The sequence below is a fragment of the Hoplias malabaricus genome, chromosome 15, assembly GCF_029633855.1.
Source record: "Hoplias malabaricus isolate fHopMal1 chromosome 15, fHopMal1.hap1, whole genome shotgun sequence".
Classification (NCBI taxonomy): Eukaryota; Metazoa; Chordata; class Actinopteri; order Characiformes; family Erythrinidae; genus Hoplias; species Hoplias malabaricus.
In genome coordinates this window covers 12579352-12595998 of record NC_089814.1, presented here as the reverse complement: position 1 = coordinate 12595998, position 16647 = coordinate 12579352, and the positions used below count along the sequence as shown (strand labels likewise).

Below are 16647 nucleotides of genomic sequence, written 5' to 3'. Positions count from 1 at the left end.
GACCCTTGTTATGTATAGGGAAGTCCACATTCTGGGTGAAGTCAAAACCCTGAAGCACGTTTAAGAATTCTGTGGCAAATGTACAATTTTCAAAGTCAACATAAATATTAAAATCCCCAAGCAGACGGCAAATCAGAGTAGAGAGGACAACATAAGGTAAGTAACTCAGAGAGCTCAGAAATAAAGGCAGGGGGTATTTTGGGGGACGATAAATAAACACAATCAAGGGGCTAGCAGCAGTTCTAACTGTAAACTTTGATGTATGGACCACCACAAGCCCTCCACCACGACCAGTTGAATGTGGGTTGTCCACATGTTGATAATGGGCAGGCAAAGTTTGGTTCAAAGCAAAATGATCATCAGGTTGTTGTCAGGTTTCAGTCAGACACAGCAAGTCAATGTTATGTTCCAGAATAACATCAGCAATAAGTATTGCCTTGTTGTTAAGGGAGTGACATTGAACAGAGAACATTTAACATTCATATCCATGCTCGGTGGAGGCACCTTGGAGACCCTCATATATATTTACATTTTTGTCGAGTTTTAGTTCACTACGCTATTTAAACACAGCAGCTGTCCTTCACATTGTCTAAAAATTGCTACAACAGAAATGCTTCAAAATTGCATAGAGTAAAATATTTTTACATTGACTTCCATTGAAAGTTAAAAAGTTTTTTCTTTCTCCTGTAACATTACTATTTTGGAGATGTATGTTTTTATTTGGACAGCAACAATAAGCTACTCTTGATAATACCAGATGAATACTTCCAAATTCACCTGGAAAATCTGTGGTGTAAATACCAACAGAATACTGAGAAATTCCTTGAGTCGTAAATATCTGCAGAATATCCGCAACATCCCAGTATTGTAAATACCAGCAGTGCAAATGGAGTCAGTCGCATTGGGGCTTGTAGCACAGAGGGGTCTGTGCTTCTGTGCCCCTTACTGTTTGATTGGGTTCCATTATCAGTCTTTTATTTTGGAGTGTAGAGTTGAAGACTGCCGTGTGTTAGATAGATGGCAACCCCTTTGCAGTCAGGGCAGAGCAGGAGAGCAATATGAGCAGTGAAGGGGTCAGGAGAGGCCAGCCTGCTGAGCTTAGAGATCAGAGGCCAACAGCTCAGCCTCCGGATTATCACCAGTGTGTTAAACAAGCCGCGGAACAGTGAAATCAGACCAGCAGCCACTCTCTCCTTCTTCCCATGAACAAGGAGGGCCAAACATGAGCATATGACTACATACAAATTGGCAAGATACATAGTTGTTTCAATTCCATTCTCTTCAGATTACATTCTCAATGTTTTTCTTGCTTAGTGTTTTGATTAATCTGTAATATAGTTATTAATGACTTTGGTCTACCTAAAACAATACATACTACATGCACCTATCAAGTCCACGACTAATTTATTACCTTCATTAGAAGGTTCCTCCAAGGCTCTACCACAAACACACTCCTTCCATATTCTATCAAATGCATCCCAGATGTGTACAGAGGAGTGATCTTCAGGAAAATGCAGTTTAGCAGGTGCGGTCAAGCTGATGTTTTAAACAGGGCCTTGTGTACAGACAACATTTCCACACAGTCCACTCTGATGACAAGGGCAGTGTGTTAAAGGTCAGAACAAGGTTTCTTTAAGCTCAAGCAAAATAGATGTTGAGGTCATGTGCTCATAAACCTAGTCCTAAAATCCTAGTGCTTTAAATTGACTTGTAGATGAGTTATTACTATGTGCTGCTACACTATGTCCAAACATTTCTTTGAAGACACTGAAGTCCAGGTGCAGATGAGCCTAAGGTCATCATGCTCAGTGCCATGCATGGGATTCAGAGAGCAACATGGAGCTCACTGGAATGTAATTCTCGGAAATGATGGCTCTTTATTCAGTACCTATTTGATGCATGAACAATCACCCAAAATAACGTCTAGTGTAAAGCCTCCTCAGAGACTGATACTGCACTTTATTTATCCTCTCAAGCTGAAAGTACTAACTCTTCTTTTATGCACTTGATGTTACCGTAATCAGAAAACTACACATGCCTTTATTAATCTCTGGCCTTTTAATATCTCAAGGCCAACTACATAAAAGAAATTTAGCAAGTGAGACACAGGAGTGTGGAATGAAAGTCAGAACCTGCCGTCGGGTCTTGGCTATTTCCTGGGTTAACCAGGGGTGACCCTCTGGAAACATTTCCTGCTCATTATAACACAGAATCGAATGCAAATGACCACTCGTCCTCTTGGTTTCCTATCATTTCTGCCCACATACACCCCCCAGCCCCATGCTATCAACTGTGACCCTAAGCCCATTCTCCTGAAGATCAGCCTGGGTGGTAAAGCAAACAGTGCTTTAAAGTGACAGTGAGACAACAGTTAATATGGTGCTTGGCAGGGAGATCTGCAGATTCCTTTACTCCGTCTTTCTCATATGACCGGACATGATGAGTAAATGGAGGTCAGTGACAAAGGGATGAATCATCCTACGCTGGAAATGAGGAATGTAGAGGAAACTTTGTCCTACAGTTTATTCATACCAGACAAGCTGGCTCCGCTAACAAAGAGAAAAGTTAACATCAAGAGCCACAAACAAGCTCAGGCAAAAACCAAGAGCTAATCAGACATGGGTCAGAGATTACCACACAGCAGATACATGATACACGGCTGAGGACATGGGGCTGATTAGGCAAAGATTTACATCAGAACATCTTAAGACATAAGTTGCGTAACTGGGGCATTCTCCACCAGCATATCAAGCCGTATCATTTAATGTGATCTGTCTCCAAAAAAACCTGAAAAATGAAAAACAACAAAGACAACGTCATTTCTTTCTTTTACTGTTGCCTTTCACAACCAAACTTTATAATGCACTACTGGTCTAGTAATTAGATAATTGTTTATCAAAGCTGAGTTATAAGCATAAATTGTGATAGAACAGCTCCCATAAATAAGCGTATGGTGTTCCTCAGTCTCATGAGTATGTATCCTGCTTATTATTCTCATAGTTGGTCATGCAAGAGGTTCATGAAACAGGCTTAAAACTTTCTCAGTCACATACATATTCACTCACTCGTGGTTAGGAATACACTACAAGCGGGGGTTAGTGTTTTACCTACACGTTTAGGGGCTGCTCCACAGGTGTTTTGCTTCGCCTCATTGACACATTGTGTCTTTGTTTGTTATATTAGGATCGCAGATCGGGTTTCAATTATTTTAATTCTTATTATCAGTGCAGAGACTACAAACATGGGCTGTGGTGCTCTCAAAAAACAGAACATTTAGCAGGTGGGAAAATGGCATGGTTATCAGGGCGTCTGATTCTGCAGATTTGCTGGAAAGGATGACTGAATCCTCCGGTCATTCTCGTTGGCAAGGGTTGAAACGATGCATCCTCATTATCTTTGAATGGATTGAGAACAATTGGGTACTTTTACCTCTTCTTGCCATTTGTGTTGTTGAGTATTGGAACATAACTTTGGCAGTGGATGGGGGTAAGCAAGGACACACACTGAGAAATGGAATATGTACCTGTTTGGCCAGGTATAGTGTCATACTGGTCAGCCATTTTAAAATCCCAGCCTGGGAACTGTATCCAAGGTCCAGATTTGGAGACATCTACTCTAGTGAGAGCCGGAAATCATTGGTGATTGTACTGTTCACTAAATGGTTTGAGGTTTATTGTACTCTTTCTTCTAACCTTAACTTGCCTTCTGCATTCTTGGGCTTCACCAGTTGTTTCCATTGTGGTAAATCCTCTAAGGTCATGCTGGTATTTTTTATTTATTTATTTGTGGGGTTTTTTTTGGCAGTCTTTCACACATCTGTGGTTATTTTTGGTCTGTCCACAGCTGAGGGTTTTTTTTCTTAACAACAGGAACTTCCCCAGCAAGATCTTGCATTTTAACAAGAGTAGATTTTTTTGTGTTGATGTTTTGACCGTGAGTATGAGTTATGGTTTATTTATTTATTTATTTATTGCTGCTGCTTTGATACATTGACACTTTATTGGTCTAGGAATAATTGACTCCAGACCTCAGTGCAAGCCCTTTAGCAAGACCTTTAGCTCGAGCCCTTTTCCATGAGTTGTTGAGGCAGTGACACAAAGACGCAGCTGAACAACTTAACATCTAACAGTTTGAGCACCTAAACTAAGACGTTGCAAATCAAAAAGTTCACCTATTCTACTCCAATTAAGACATGTTCCCCTTATAGTTTTTATAGTTTTTTTATTTCAATTTCCTGAAGCCAAAATAACATTGTAAATTATGGTGCATAGAAAAAAGTCTCTGTTTTCTGTAGTGTGTTTGTTGTTTGACTGTTTGTCTTTGAGCTCCCTTCCGTGAATAGAAGCTGCAGTGCATGGGAATTTTGTGCACCTATGTCGAGGATAACCGGCAGAGCACATCCTATTTCAGTTCCTCAGTATTGGCTCAGAAGGAAGTTTGTTTTGGACAGTGTTTGGAATCCACATCCTCTGGACAGTTGAAGAAGGAGGTGAAGCATTCCAGAAGTTGTTTGACCCAGATTTCATATTTTACAAAGGGTTACTGAGCAAGCTGCATCATTTAACTGACGTTCTGAAAATATATAAAGGGTAAAAAATGCAAAGAGCAGGACAGCGACGTTAAGGAAGGATTTGTACTTTTGTTGTTGCATTTTCTTAAGTCTGTGTGAGGGATTACAGACAACATAGTGGCTTTTAGTGTCTGTAGTACACGTCACGTCTTGTGTAAATATTTTCCATGATTAGGGCCTTGATTGCTAGGGAACTATATCCTATTCAGCGTTACTTTATCATGATGCTTTAACAGGCTTCAAATCTTTTATTTATTTATTTATTTATTTTTTACAAATACACTGTTCTTTTCTTGTCATTGAGCAATGTTCAGCAAAGTTCATTATAAGACTCTCATTACTGAGTGCCTCTGAGTTTGTAAAGAAAGAATGACAAGCCACTCAAGAATGTCTTAGTGTGCTGACAGCGAAAAGTTGCATTAACTAATGGCAATGGAGGCGAGGGAGATGTTGAGCAAGCCTGAGGCAACTGTGTTTGCAGTAGCAGCAGAGACTTTGTTATGGAAACTGTCTCTTTGTTCCATTCAAACTCCAGCTTCCTGTCCCAGAGAGCTCAGGATATTTCAACAGCAGAGTGCCAAAGTGTATGTTTTATCAGCACTGTACGCCAGATAGTTGTGTGTGTGTGTGCTTGTTACAGCAAGATTGTCACCAGTATATTTAAAAAAAAAAACATTTGGATAGTCTGGTCTACATTTTATTTAGTAGAGATTTATAGACTATCATTTTTGTCATTGAATCTTTCATTTTATTTGGATAGTCCAGTCATTTGCATATTCTGTTATTCTGGTATCAACTCATCTACAGATTATAGTTGTTTTTTTTTATTTGATATTTGTATAGTTGCATGAAGGAGTCAGGTGATATTATTTAATACTTGTCAATAAAAACAGGGATTTATGTACGTTTGTTGACAGTTGTTGGATGTTTATTTGAATACCAAGTGATAGTTGACGTTACAGCATAGTTGTACCTGAATAAATATTAATTAGTTGAACAGTTGTTGATACTTACAACTTAAAATTACTTAGTTGATAGACAACATGTCATTTTTAGCCTGAGTTCATGACACATTTGTATATTCTGTATATGGCTTATTGACTGTAGATCATCTAAAAGTGGACTATCCAGATAGTGTTCCCGAACTGAATGAACATCAAGACTGTATACTCACAAATCGTGGATTTTGTGGACTTTTGTAGACAGAATGTGTTTTTATGTTGATTAACACTGTATTTGTGTCTACATTAATCCATCTATTCTATACTGCTCTAATAGATGTAGATTGTTGGTGAAGGTTACTGTTAATTAAACTGTGGAAGAGTCAGTCATAACCTACAGCCAGTAAATCAGCAAAGCCCTAGTGTTTCAATGTCTCCATAAAGGTCAGAGTTTTATGAATCTGCTTAAGGCAGAGGCTCAGTATTTGGTTGAACAGCTGATGACCCATTGGATGATTCATAGAGTTGGGTGGGGGTTGGCAGACCTGAAGTATTATATTATCACTGTCGGAACCACAAATATGAATACCACATTAGATTAGGTAAGAGGTTCATGACAAAAATCCTTTGAGTTCTATTTTGCTACATTTAAAGCCAATTTTTACTCTTCAAAAATACTGTTCTCCATGAAATTAGCTGTTTGAAGATAACTCTGAGGAATTTAATGCATTTAGCCACATAAACGTTATTGAGATATGGTACGACTGTAGGTTGATTAGTTCTGGGTCACAGATGCCACTACAATTCGTCCCATTTATATTGTATGATGAACACCCCAGACAATCCAGTGGTGTAGGAGGCTGTGCTAGGGCAGTGCTATATTGTATCGTGTGCAATAATATCACAATTTATTTTAAACGCTAAAAAAAATCAATATCATGATTATCGTGATACTCTGACTTGAAGTAATGATGTCATGCAGTTACACGTAATATGGCGTACATTCATTACGTGAGTCATTTAGGCACAGAGACAGGTACGGGGGAAATCTGCTCTGCTTTCAATAATTTGCTCCAAGGACGAGTGACTTCAGTCGTGTGGAGGTGGTTTGGAAATAAAATATACATTTTCTAAATATTTTTTACACTATGTCAGTATCTTTTTAAGTTACGGTTCGTTACAAAATAAGCAAAAGTTTACACATTTATTTGTTGTTTCTTCTGAATGTTGTAAATAGATGTGTACTAAATTTAAATAAGAAATAAAATATTATTAATTTAATATAATTAATATTAATATAACATTTATTTTGTTGCAATAGTGTGTTCTTTAAATGAATAAAACTATTTTCTGTGTTTTTTTCATATCGCCAAGAATATCGTTATTGTCAAAATACCCTGAAATATTGTGATATTATTTTAGAGCTGTATCGTCCACCCCTAGGCTGTACACATTTAGCTGACACATGGCACTGGAAATGGCCATCAAAGACTTGTGTGGCTGCTCCTGAGTGTCCCATATGTATCTGTGTAGATTGTTCAAAGTATATCTAAGACATGTAAAGCATTGAGAACCTGATGATATATTTATTGATTCATGTTACTGTGACATACTACACAGTGAAGCTGAATTTTATCAGACTTGTCCACTGCTAGTAAGACTAATCCAGAATAATAAAGGCTGAGTACTTGATTGATAGGTGGATGTTACACTGGCCTCCAGTGAAAGGAGAAGCCATTGACTGTCTTCCCTTCAGCGCTCATTAATATGGAAGAGCGGATGACTGAGCAGGGCCGGGCAGCAGGCCTGACCTTGGCACTGCACCAGCTTTGTCGCTCAGGATTTTTGGCCAGTTTAACTTCCCTCATGCTTGAGTTCCTGTCACACTCAAAATAGTTCAGCAGATGCATCAAAATCCACCACTCGGAGCTCAACGTCCTGAAAGATTAAGATATATGAAGATAAATCTAGACGTAGATCTGTGCAAAATGGACTGGTTATGTCTAGAATTAGAGATCAGTAGTGCTAAGGACCAAATGCTGGAATCTGGCTGTAAGGGACTGAATAATGAAGGGAGCTGGGCTGTGGGGATGGGCTCTTGTGGTTTAGAGCTGGGTGGGTTGGGCTAGGGCTCTTTGTTCAGAGGATTCAGAGGTTAAGTCGTGTGGTGCGATGAAGCCAGTCAGCCTTTCTCCAATCCATATCCCTCCTTTTTCAACCACCTGACCCTTTTCATCACACATTAACTCCCTTTGTCAGCAAGAACAGCCCGTCCAGCCAGGAACAAGATCAGATGGCCACAGTTTTATCTCTGTTTTGTAGTTGTTTGTTTTTTTTACCTCTCTTTGTCTATACAAGTGGGCAGAAGTTCAGAGAATATCCAAAGTTCAAGGTTTCTGCAACTTTCTAGCAGTGCTCGTATCTTGGACAACTGTGTGTTTTATTTTTTGGCATTTTTCAATTATGGTTTTATTTGTTTTTATGGATTGCTATTTGTGATTTATGCAAGCAGTTGTATTTAATTCTTTTTTTTCTTACTATTACACAGGCATTTAATGTAACTGTCCCTTTATCCATGGTGTATGTTAAAAGCTTATGTTCTGATTGGGTGTCCTGTATTATGGCACATTCAAAAAGCAGTACCTGCTATAACACTTCTTATAAATTCAGCAATAATGGGTGGGACTAAATTGGGCTGCTTTTATATTTATATAACGTATATATACATATATATATTTATGTATTTTTTATTTATTTTTTTGATGCATCATTAAAGCAGAGCGGCACGGTGGTGCAGCAGGTAGTGTCGTAGTCACACAGCTCCAGGGACCTGGAGGTTGTGGGTTTGATTCCCACTCCAGGTGACAGTCTGTGAGGAGTTGGTGTGTTCTCCCTGTGTCCGCGTGGGTTTCCTCCGGGTGCTACGGTCTCCCACAGTCCAAAAACACACGTTGGTAGGTGGATTGGCAACCCAAAAGTGTCCGTAGGTGTGAGTGTGTGAGTGAATGTGTGAGTGTGTGTTGCCCTGTGAAGGACTGGCGCCCCCTCCAGGGTGTATTCCCGCCTTGTGCCCAATGATTCCATGTAGGCTCTGGACCCACCGCGACCCTGAACTGGATAAGCGCTTACAGATAATGAATGAATGAATGAATCATTAAAGCAGTGAACTCAGAGCAGACAGTTTGAATGAACTTGTTCACATACTACATTCCTTTATTTTAGAAAGTAAGGAAAATAACTTTTTCTGGCACGTTACTCTCCCGTGATTTAAGGAAGATATATGATTGTTTTGGCATGCTGTTTGAATGATGTTAGTTAAGGGAGTATAAACTTACCATGTTAGCCACAGAGCTCCAGTGTAAAACTATTTCAGACATGTCTTGGCTGGAGGACTGAGATTAGAAGAAAATAGTTTATTTTCACATTTTTTTGCCTAGCTATTGTTTTAACACTAACTTGATGAGCACCGGGGCCAAGACACCTTTCTTCATCCTCTTAATCCATCACTTTCAACAAAGGAGAAGTCAGGGACCCCCGCTCCACCCCTTCACTCTGCAGGGACAGAGGCCTCTAATCCCTTTGTTTAACCGCACAGACCTTCACAGCTCAGCTGGACATTCCTCTCTGTGTTTTTCCACAATACATTCAGCAGCCGACACCACCGTAGGGGCATCTTTTAAAGGAGGACGTGTCGTCCAACAGGAAAAGAAACCTTTTCCGACAGAGTGCAGAGAAACAGCACTTTTCCTTTTATGGCCCTTGTACAGCTCCTCAGAGAGAGCAGACGAGTGAGTTGGAGAGTCTGGCAGAGGAACAGAGGCCGGTTCAGGCCAAAGCACAGGAATGTGAGCAGCGTGTTGTACCTGGAAATGTTATTTGGAATCAGAATGAATGGCACATTCCATTACCGTGATTCCATTTACCGTTCCTTTTGGACGCACTGCAGCACTGAGCTGACCCAGACAGGCGGAGACAGCAGGGACGACCTATGGAAGGCCTGCGCTCCTCTTTCCTTAGACATTTGGCTGACACATCGTGACACGCTGTTCTATAGCGGGAACTTAAACATCATCAGATTTGTAGTGTTAGAGTCATCATAGTCATCAAATTTAATTCAGTATGTGCTACTTCTTTGGCCAGTATGTATTCTCAGGCTACTTTCAAACTACTCTTTTACTATACATTAACTGTTTAAACAGTTTGATTCACTTTGTGGATTCACAGAGCTTTTCACCACTAGCGCACAGCATAAAAAACCCTGACCCTGTGATAAACTCTGCTTGATGCTGTGAAATAGTTCTTTGTTTGTTGGCCTTGTTATATCCTTGCTCACTAAATGTAGAGGCTTTGGCCTTGTCTGTGCGAAGGAGAAAGCAGCAAAAATCAATAGCACTAATGGCTTAAGTGGTGCACTGTAACGGCCATTGCTGCAAGCCCTGCTGGAAGATGGAAAACACTGACTTAATCTTTTATTGTGCTCGATCACTCTATCATGTTATTAAACCTCAATATTATGCTGATGGTGTATAGCATAATCCTCTTTCTGCATGATATGGCTTATTGGATAATTAATTTATATCAGCAAACTGCAAAGCAATTAAGTTGCTTGCTTGTTATACAGTCTGTATTTGTCATGGTGCTGTGCACATGAACTACAGTTATATACCTCTGCCCACATCTGTGTCCGGTTAAGCTTAGACAGGTCAAAACAACATGTAGGAGTTGTTGCCATAGTCATCGTAATATTAATGTAAAACAAATTATGAAAACTGTACTGTGTGTAATATACTGAAGTTAAATAAAGCAAAACATATGATAAGAAAAAAAAGAATGTGTCTGTCCAGTAGACATTAAACCTAAATAAATATGGTGGTGGTCTGGTATGAAATGTGGTTTGTGGCTGGATAACGTTTTTCTGTGGGAGGTTTCCTTCAGTGAGAACAGAACATATGTTTCAAATTAAAACAAGCTGGCACAACTGTCTAAGGCTTGGGTTCAATTCCCAGTGAAGCCACTACCATCTGTGGTCTCTCCAGGATACGCCCCTTTCCACATCACTCAGCAGGATGCTAGCCAATGCTAACGTCTGTTATCTAACATAATAGTAGGGCAGTTGGTGCTCTCCTCCAAGTTTGTTGAGCTGTTGAGTGATTTTCTATTAGCAGCAATTTGCAATAAAAGAGTGGCTTAGCTGGGCTCATGTCTCAGAACAAGTATGTGCTAGACTCTCAGCTTGGTAGCATCTGAAATCCCCAGCCATCTGTCCAAAATGATCTACCAAACTTGACATTGAAAACATGATATTGAATTTGTCAGTGTACACAGCAGTAGATGCAGCTGTTTTGTTTCATTCGTCTGTTACGGCAAAATATTCAATTTTCTCAGTAAGTTCAGTATTTGTGACATTCCTGCACTTGTATTAATGGCTTTTTCACATGTTTATCATAACACTGTGTGTGTGTGTTGTTGTTGAACGCATGAAACTGAATTATTCCTCTTCTGTAGTGGAGTAAGATTAAAATGCTTTTCTGATGATTAAATTGGTCTTCACTATGATGGATGAGGCAGTGAGTACTTCAGTAGTTCTGTGTGATGTGCTTAGGTTTGAGTTTAACTAAGTGTGCTGTCAGTCAAGGAACGAATGTTCTGGAATTTTACTGACCAGTCCATCTTTTTCGCAACTGATTTTTTTTTTTTCAGGTAATGAAACAGCCATTACACGGTCTAACTGTAGACTAAATGTGAGAATTTGCACTAAACTGTTTTGAAACATGGCAGTCTTGATTTGGATTCATTCATTCATTCATTATCTGTAACCGCTTATCCAGTTCAGGGTGGTGGTGGGTCCAGAGTTACCTGGAATCATTGGGCACAAGGCGGGAATACACCCTGGAGGGGGCGCTAGTCCTTCACAGGGAAACACACACACATTCACTCACACCTACTGACACTTTTGAGTCGCCAATCCACCTGCAACGTGTGTTTTTGGACCGTGGGAGGAAACCGGAGCACCCGGAGGAAACCCACGCAGACACGGGGAGAACACACCAACTCCTCACAGACAGACAACTCCTCACCCGGAGCGGGAATCGAACCCACAACCTCCAGGCCCCTGGAGCTGTGTGACTGCGACATTACCTGCTGCGCCACCGTGCCACCCCTTGATTTGGATGGTTTATTAAAAAAAATAATAATAAAATAAAAAAATTTACAAAGACCAGACGTAGACCGTATGTGCCATTGCTTTTAAAGAACCATTTTGGCATTTCAGAATGTAGGCTTTGGTCCCCTTCTGTACTGTTTATGGTTAAAGAAGTAGGTGTGTGTGTGTGTGTGTGTGTGTGTGTGTTTGAAACAGGAGAGCTTCTCTAAAAGAAATCACATAGGATTCACTGTGGCTTTGCAGATAACCAGCTTTTTCCTCGTATCGTTTTCTTTTTAGATGAAGTGTGGTGTATGGTACAGCAGCTAAGCTAATCCTTATCAGAACATCTCTTGCTTCTCTGTAGCCCACAGACATCCCATCCGTTAAGCCCCTCCCTCTGCAGCGGAAAGCCTGTTGAGAGCAGTGAATACAATACTGCTGCCCTCTAGTGTGCACAAGTATATTTTTAAAGCTTGATTTACTGCTTTATTTAACAAATGAAAGGTCTCATGTCTGGATACAGAAGACACTTTCAACAGAACACACACAAATGAACGCTAAGAATAAATATATATAAATAAATAAATTTAAAAAACGTATTTTGTTGCTGGGGTTAAATGCCAAAGTTAATTAATGTTTATCTTATGGCTGATTATATTTTAGACCACCAATTTTCACTTTTCTTCTTTCTCATTCCAATGCGTTTAAGACCATGCTGGGTTTTTAGAAATATCTATTTTGTAAAACAAGGAAAATTAGTTTTCAATTCTATGGGCCCTTTAAGTGAAGAGCTGCAAACATAAAGTGATGAGTCAGCCTTTTGGGGGTGAAATGGTGACTCAGACTGTTTTTTATTAGCACTTTCCCTCCTGAAATGAACTACTCTCATGTTACCACTGTCTTTAGTATTTTATGAGTAATACAGTTTGTGTTTGTTGTGTTTCAGGTGAGTTACTAAGTCAGCCTCGTCCCGAGGGACTGACTGAGATCGTTTGCCCAAAGAATGGCTCGGAGCGAGTGAACGTGGCGCTGGTCTATCCTCCGTCCCCTACACTGGTCAGCCCCAGTCACAAATGACTTTCACTCCTGGCTCATTGAACTGACTGTAAATGCCCCTCACACCCTGCTGCACCTCCTGATTCTGCTCTGTAACAAACACACACACACAGCCACACAGTTTTGTGTGTGTGTGTGTGTCCTGCTCCTACTTCTTTGTGTGCTCGGAGTACAAACGCTGAAGGATGTTTTCCAGCAGGCCATGTGGACACATCAATAACAGTGAAATCAAAAAGCCTGTTCACACTTTGGTAAGTAGCACTGAATGATATTTAAGAAATCCAGTGTTTATCGATGCAACAAGACGGTCAAGAGTTCAGAATACTAATAATATATAAGTCTAGTAAAATATAATGACTGTGATTTTTAAATTCAGCTTGTTTAACATAGCTGGTATATTCTCTACAGATGAGCATGAAATAAGATGTTTGGGAACAGCTGCACATGAGCCTAAGGTCACTAAGATCAGGGCCAATTGTCAGCTGGAGGGGAATAAAGTCCCTCAGGGTGTTGGGTTTCGGGGCAGTGAAACTGTGTGCACTGAAGCGATGTAGCTTCATGCAATAACTTTGGAAGTAGTTGGAGTGTGATCCAAACTTAATAATTCAGCATCAGTATCTGACCTCAGAAATGCTCTCATGGATCAATGCCAAATGTTCATGCATCTATTCTAAATTATCAGCTAAGGATTGAAAATGTTGCTGCAGCAAATGTGGAAAATGTCCCTTAATCATGCCCTTTCTTTCAGAAGAAATGCTGCATGAGAAGATGTAAATAAAGTCTCCAGGTCTATCAAATTGCACAAGCAACCAACTTTCTAACTTGTTTTTAAGGCTTATTTGCTGTGGTATTGTTTTGGCATCACGTGGTACTACACTTGGGCTGATATCAAAGCCAGCATTTTGAACCAAGCTTAACATGGGATGATTTTTAAGCTAGAAATGTCATTTCTTACATCCTCTGACACATTTCAGCCTAGGCTTTGTTTTAATCTGTCTGCTTAATGTCTTTGCATATGTTTAACTGTCATAAATTGCTCTCATGCGCTTTGTTTTAGGTTAATCAGCTCTGACTGCCAGCTCAAAATGAACTAACAGTATTACAGACTGCAACTGAAATCTCTCACCTCCAGGATGTCTCTCTGAGAAGTTTGTTCACTGAGACTCCCCAACCCCCAACATCACAACATTGGCCCACCTCAACGTTTCAGCAGTTTTGTCAAATCCTGGACTAACTGTGGTTCACCGTCATCTGCCATCTTCTGGTTTGGGAAGAGGAAAATGATAGGAGAGCTTTCCTTGCCGTGAGGAGGGCCACATTGTTGCAGATGTTGCATTAGGTGATTCTGCAGTAATGTACTACAATAATGCAGTCATAGTAATGGATTATAGTCATGTGGATTGTACCCCTTCTGCTCTTACATTTTTAAAGATGTGTACTGATAGCTGATAGAGCTGCATGGTATAGATACAATAACATAGTATTTTTTTTATCACGGACATCACATGGCTAAACAGTAGTCTATTGATTGGATTCCTTGGTTCATCCGTCTGTAACACTTCTCTGGGATTGGTCAGGATTATCAGCACACAATAAACAGTCCAGTGTAATCTCTGTAATATATCATGCAGCCCTCAAAGCTGTCAAATAGCAATGATTATAGGACAACTTAATGAATTTTACAAAATGTCTGCATGTATAATTAAGATATAAACAAAGTCAGAGTGATTTGATGTGAAAAGCTTTGTTTTATGGAAAAATACTCTGAGTTCTACACAATAGTGGTGAAAGAACCAGATATCTGCCTCTTACAGCTACCTCGCCAAACGTAATTTCACAAAATAGCTACACACACACTGCCAGATGCCCAAAACATGTCTTTAGGTTTAGGCCTCTATGACAGACTGGTATATGCAGGGCCTTCTGTTCAAAATAATCCCCCAAAACATTGTACTTTTCCCCAAATGTAAAGTGGGAAGGTAGTATCTTTACCTTAAAATTACAGCTTCAAAAACATTCTGATGCTCCACTGATCTGTAATAAGGAGAATAGAGCCTCTCATTTCTACTCCAGTACTTCATCAGTGCAGAAACTATGTACCTTTTGGAGAAGGGCAGGAATACCATCACCCCCATCAACCCCCATCAACCCCCAGTTGATTTCATTACAGTGCTGTAAATATGACCCACACTAGGGTGAGCACCAGGAATGGCTATATTTACATTACATTTCTGTATCTGACCCCTGCTTCCCTTACCATTATTTTAAAGAACTCTGAATCTGTTTATAATTAATACTTTCATACCCAAACACAATGCATGAATTTGTTTATATCTTTTTTTTAATTATAATTAGTAAATAATCTTTGCTTGTTTGTTAATTAATTCACAGTTAATCATGTTCAAAACTCCTCGCTGGAAATGTATTGCTTTCAGAGGTCTTGCACAGTTGGTCCTCTTTAAGATCCTTGATGCATAAGTCCATGTTTCTGTCATGTTTACAATTCTTTTCCTTTTATTCTAAAGCACAGAGTGTACCCTGTAATGAGCGCACACTCCTCAGTATAACAGTAAACACTAGAAAACAACTACGAGGAGAAATGGAGCCGGTTTAACAGGCTTCAATTCTTATAACGACTCCTTGTAGAACATTCGTTTAAAATATTTTCCTCTCTGATGACACGTTCTCATCAAACCAAGCTTTAAATTGAAGGCCAAAAGGACTGTGTGGGACTTTAAAATAGTTTTTAGTAAAACTGGCTGCGGGGAAAAGGACAAAAACAGAATTATCATGTCTTAGAATCTAGTCCAACAGGATTTTTTTTTCTCTCATTACATTTGTGTTTCAGGATATAACTCTGTGTTCATATGAGCAAGCTGTTTACATCCTGCACTGGTCCTTAGTAATATTTACCAATGATAATCATTTTTGGGGAATAAGCAAAAATACTGAGCTCTTTAAATGTCACTTTTCCACATGTTTTGAAGAAATTCACTTGCTCTCCTGCACAATAAATTAATTTCTCCTTCATTTGGAGAAAAAAAAAACATGACCAAGCTCCAATTTAAAACCACTGCTAAAAGCTGTTTGGTAAGACTTTAAAGAAGCCAAGGATTTTAGGCCGTAGCGTTGTCTGAAAGCGGAAGCATATCTGAACCTTTCATGGGGCTACACATGTAATGTTGCACCTCTTGCTATCTTAAAATACTGTCCAAATATGTTGTATATAGTGTAGCATAAAAATTAAATGAGCAAATTTACAATTTGCGGGGATAAAGAAGTGAAACTTTATAAGGGTTGAGTAAGAACGATGTGTATCATTTTGTTGTTCTTCCTGGGAAGGACAAATACTGTATGTAAATTGTTTATGAAAACAGTTGATACATTTTTGTACATAATAATTTTATTTTTGTAAGTTGATACATTGTCACCAAACTCCTTTCGCATCATTTACTGCACATTGTGCATGGCTACTGTGCTCAATGTTAATACAGTACGGAACCTACTTTCTAATTTATGAACAAGTTACACATTCTCATTATCTGACAGCCAGAAGCACCAAATACAAATGTTGGTTTCCAAAAGGTTGGGTGTGGTGTTTTGTTTGTGTTTGTCTTTTTCTTTCCATCCCTGGTCCATGGCACAAATTGAGAAACTATTTATGCAGTTGGTGTTGAGCTATAAGCTAATGTAGATAGCAACACCACTATGAAGTTTTATATCCCACCAATTAGCATGTTATCTAGTTTAGTCTTGGCCATAAATATCAAAACAGCTTTATGATTAATGCAAATTTCAAGAATGATGTTCTGAGGGAGTCCAAGAGACGTGCACTAAGCTAAAAGTCATTCATCCTGTTCTAGATTAAACACAGATTTTTGAAGCTTGTGCAAGACATTATCCCTTAGATGCTTGTTCCAAACATATTTACAGTG

General features: G+C 39.4%; 1 protein-coding gene across 1 annotated transcript in view; it reads left to right on the top strand.

Moving 5' to 3' along the window:
• Positions 1 to 16508, top strand: part of mfhas1 (multifunctional ROCO family signaling regulator 1) — a 35819-nt gene extending 19311 nt beyond the window's left edge. The window contains exons 2-3 of the mRNA XM_066645895.1: positions 12603 to 12963; positions 13770 to 16508. Coding sequence (XP_066501992.1) covers positions 12603 to 12733 — 131 coding nt within the window. The 3' untranslated portion in view covers positions 12734 to 12963; positions 13770 to 16508. The remainder of the gene's footprint in view (positions 1 to 12602; positions 12964 to 13769) is intronic.
• The last annotated feature ends 139 nt before the right edge of the window (positions 16509 to 16647 follow it).